The 3,602-nt window shown below is 36.0% G+C and overlaps 1 protein-coding gene across 1 annotated transcript in view; it reads right to left on the bottom strand.

Moving 5' to 3' along the window:
• Window positions 1–3,602, bottom strand: part of LOC107674904 (BMP/retinoic acid-inducible neural-specific protein 1-like) — a gene marked incomplete at its 3' end in the record, with an annotated part of 166,845 nt that overhangs the window by 35,495 nt on the left and 127,748 nt on the right. The window contains exon 5 of the mRNA XM_016469048.1: window positions 541–646. Coding sequence (XP_016324534.1) covers window positions 541–646 — 106 coding nt within the window. The remainder of the gene's footprint in view (window positions 1–540; window positions 647–3,602) is intronic.

The following is a 3,602-nucleotide window of genomic DNA, read 5'->3' as shown; positions in this document are numbered from 1 at the left end:
AATTTTTTCTGATAGACAAGAATTATAAAGACATAATGATCTTTTTTTCATATGTAAATGCTGAGAGGAAAACATTTCTACGCTTGTTTTGTCTGCTTTTAATTTGACACAAAAGCAGCTGGATTGATGATGGAATTCTGAAAGTCATTTATGCAAATCCTAGGTGTTACTAGACCCTGTTTAGGGGGGTTTCAGTCGCCCCGTCTTTCAATCTCAGCCCCCCTAAAAAAAATGTAATCTGTGATAAACTGTCAGCACTGTTAAACATCTGTGATTCTATGAGCTCTGTTCACGCGTACATCATGCTGTGTTTTTTGGGATGATATCGGAGTTTATTTCTCTCTGAACCGTACCAGTCATTATGTTCAAGTTTGTTACATTCCGTATTATTCCTTCCTATCCATCACTACTGCAGGTACACAATCAATTCTCCATTCTCATCGGATTTTTTGGTATTTCTGACTTAAACGAGCTTGTAGCAGAACAACAGCGCAGACGGCCAGACAAAGCAAACCACAGTGAATTGTTTGAATCACATACCCTGCAGATGGAGTTTGCTCTCTGGGCTCTGAAGAAGCACAGAACTGACCGAGTCCAGATTATCATACGTGCTGCAGCCGAGTGGACCCGTCCGCGTCTCCGTCACCTGAAGACAGACACAGATCACATCAAACCAGGGGCGTAAAACACCGGAGAAATTTTACTTTATTACTGTACTTAAGTATTATTGTGTTGGGATTATTACTGTAGTAAATTAAACATTTAATTTAATAAACTACAATTAAAAGTACACACATATTCAGATTATTTTCTACCATGTTTTTGACCTCTACATCATTGCTTTTTTAGTTTTACCCTGTTTGTATGTCTTGTCAGACAAAACATGTTATGCAATATAATTCACTTTGCATTGAGAAGTTTATTCAAAATGAGTTAACAAGACTCTCCTCTCTTGTTTTTATTTTGGCTAGATTAATTCTACTTTTTTAAATACTTAAATACACTTTGAAGTTGTACTTTTACTTTTACTCAAGTATGCTTTTGGTCAAATATTTGTATAAAAGTATTTACCCCCTGCGTGAAACAGATCACTATGAACATGAGTGCTGGTGCGCAGCAGGACACATTGTTGATTAATTACCAGCTGGATGCAAGAGCTAAAGATATCACAGCAGAACATCTACAACTTCAAAACCTGCTGAGGCACATCTCTGACTCCAGAGAGCCTTACTGTGTCTTGTTTCACATTTAGTATGAATTGCCCAATTGGCTTTAAAAAAGACGACTGTCAGAGACTTTATTTTGCATTGAAAAGTATTGCATTAGTGGTATTTCCTCAAATGTCTTAATCTCTGATAAACAATTCCAGTGGTTTTAGTTGCAAAGTCGATTTTAATATTTCCAGTTGCGGTCAATAGTATGGACACACATTTCTGAAATTATGTTTCTCATGATTGCATTCATGTATGCATGAATGCATGCATGTATGCATTAATTCATTCAAAAGCAATGAAGGGGTATGAAATCTATTTTAAATGTGTTTTTAAGATTTCTAAGCTTTGCATTTCACCATCTACACATGAAAATGTCACAGTGAAAATGAAATACAACACCTTTTTTTAATATCACTATATTATTTACAACATACGTTGGTGTGGTTATTGCGGTATACAGTATATTGCTAGCCTTGGTGTGTTAGATCATAAAGTGTGTGCACCACCTTCCGTCCAAGGAAACTCAATCAATATGTTCTTGTAATGGCCCTGGGCGAAAATGGTAAGTCCTGTTGCTTAGAAAAGTAATAGCACACCTCCCTTGTAAGCTTGGTTTGAGTAATCAGTAATCATTCTTGTCTGTAGCAATGCCGTGGGACGACTTACGCACCAAAGTTTTGAGCATAAGAAGTATAAGCAATAGTAATAGTTACGGTTACCTGAGCAAACACTCACCAAGGGATCCTCTGCGGTGAATGGGTGCCGTCAGAATGAGAGTTCAAACAGCTGATAAAAACATCACAGTAATCCACAAGTAATCCACACCACTCCAGTCCATCAGTTAAAAACTTGTGAAGCCAAAAGTTGTGTTGGCAAGAAACAAATCCATCAGTAAGACGTTTTTTAACTCCAAACTGTTGCTAAAATATGAGTCCATAATCCATAATAACACTTCCTCCAGTGATAAAGTCCATCCCCTGTTGCCCTCTCACATCAAAATCCACCCAACATATTTGTTCTAAACTCTTTTGTTCCTTGTTCTGTGTATATTTCTCTCCTGATTCAGACCAGATGCTTTTTTTTTTTTTTTTTCCACTGCAGGAAGCAATATTATGCATTATGGAAATTTAAAAAATCTTAATGATGGATTTGTTTCTTACAAACATGCAACTTTTGGCTTCACAAGACATTAATTAATGGACTGCGGTCATGTTGATTACTTGTGGATTATTGTGATGTTTTTATCAGCTGTTTGGACTTTCATTCTGACGGCACCCATTCACTGCAGAGGATCCATTGGTGAGCAAGTAATGCAATGCTACATTTCTCCAAATCTTTTCTGATGAAGAAACAAACAGCTGCATCTCGGATGAGCACATTTTCAACACATTTCAAATTTTGGATGAACTATTCCTTTAAAATGTGCAATTTATGAAATTTATGTTAGATCATCCATTCTTTTTTGTTTAGACTAATTCTGTGTTATTTTTTCCATCTTGAATAGCGAATTCCTGACTCAGAGGTTTGAGTTTCCCAGGTGCATTTGAGGCAGCATTGTTTCCTGATCTCTTCTTGATTGTCTCCAGGTGTTTTGTAGTTTGTTCATTTACCTCCCTGAGTATTTATAGCCCTTGTATTCCTCAGTGTAACAAGGTATTAGCTGATGAGTTCTTGACTTTTCTGTTTTCTGAATTCTAAGTCTCACTGTTATTGTGTCATCTTAATGCAGCCTCCAGAGTCTGATTTACAGCAGCCTTTGACCTAAATATAGTCTTTTGTTCTGCAGATAGTGTTACTTTTACACGCTCTGAGGGTCACTTTAATTGCAATGACACCGCAGCAGAACTGCAGCACGAATCTGACCTTTAGTGCCTGTGGGAAGGTGAATACAGGCGACACGTCAGAGCGCATCACAACACACCTGAAAACACACAGGAGAACTGAGAATGGAAATCACTCTATTTGTAGAATAGTTGAGCTAAAAAGGAAAACGCTTTCATTTAATTATCCTCGTGTCAATCCAGTGCCATTCCTTAGAACAGAAAAACCATAGTTCTGAATCATGTACAAATTTAGATGTGCTTCTTGAACATATTTATATATTCAGATATTCAATATTCAGAACCATGAGATTCCCTTGTGAAAAAGAAGTGCACTTAACTTAATTGAACATGCACTTTTGGTGCATTTCAAATCTTAAAAGTAATATATATATATAAACTAATATATAATTGCAGATAATTTAATATTAATTAAATTTAAAGACCAATTAAGTACATTTAGAGAGACACTTTCATTAAAGTTTCGGTAACGCATTATTTTAAGGTGTCCTTGTTACATATGTTACATGTACTTACTATTATAATAACAATTAATTATGCATAATTA

Source organism: Sinocyclocheilus anshuiensis, unplaced genomic scaffold (genome assembly GCF_001515605.1).
Source record: "Sinocyclocheilus anshuiensis isolate Anshui unplaced genomic scaffold, SAMN03320099.WGS_v1.1 scaffold1045, whole genome shotgun sequence".
NCBI lineage: Eukaryota > Metazoa > Chordata > Actinopteri > Cypriniformes > Cyprinidae > Sinocyclocheilus > Sinocyclocheilus anshuiensis.
Note: the sequence above shows the minus strand (reverse complement) of the source record. Positions and strands in the feature narration are given on the sequence as shown.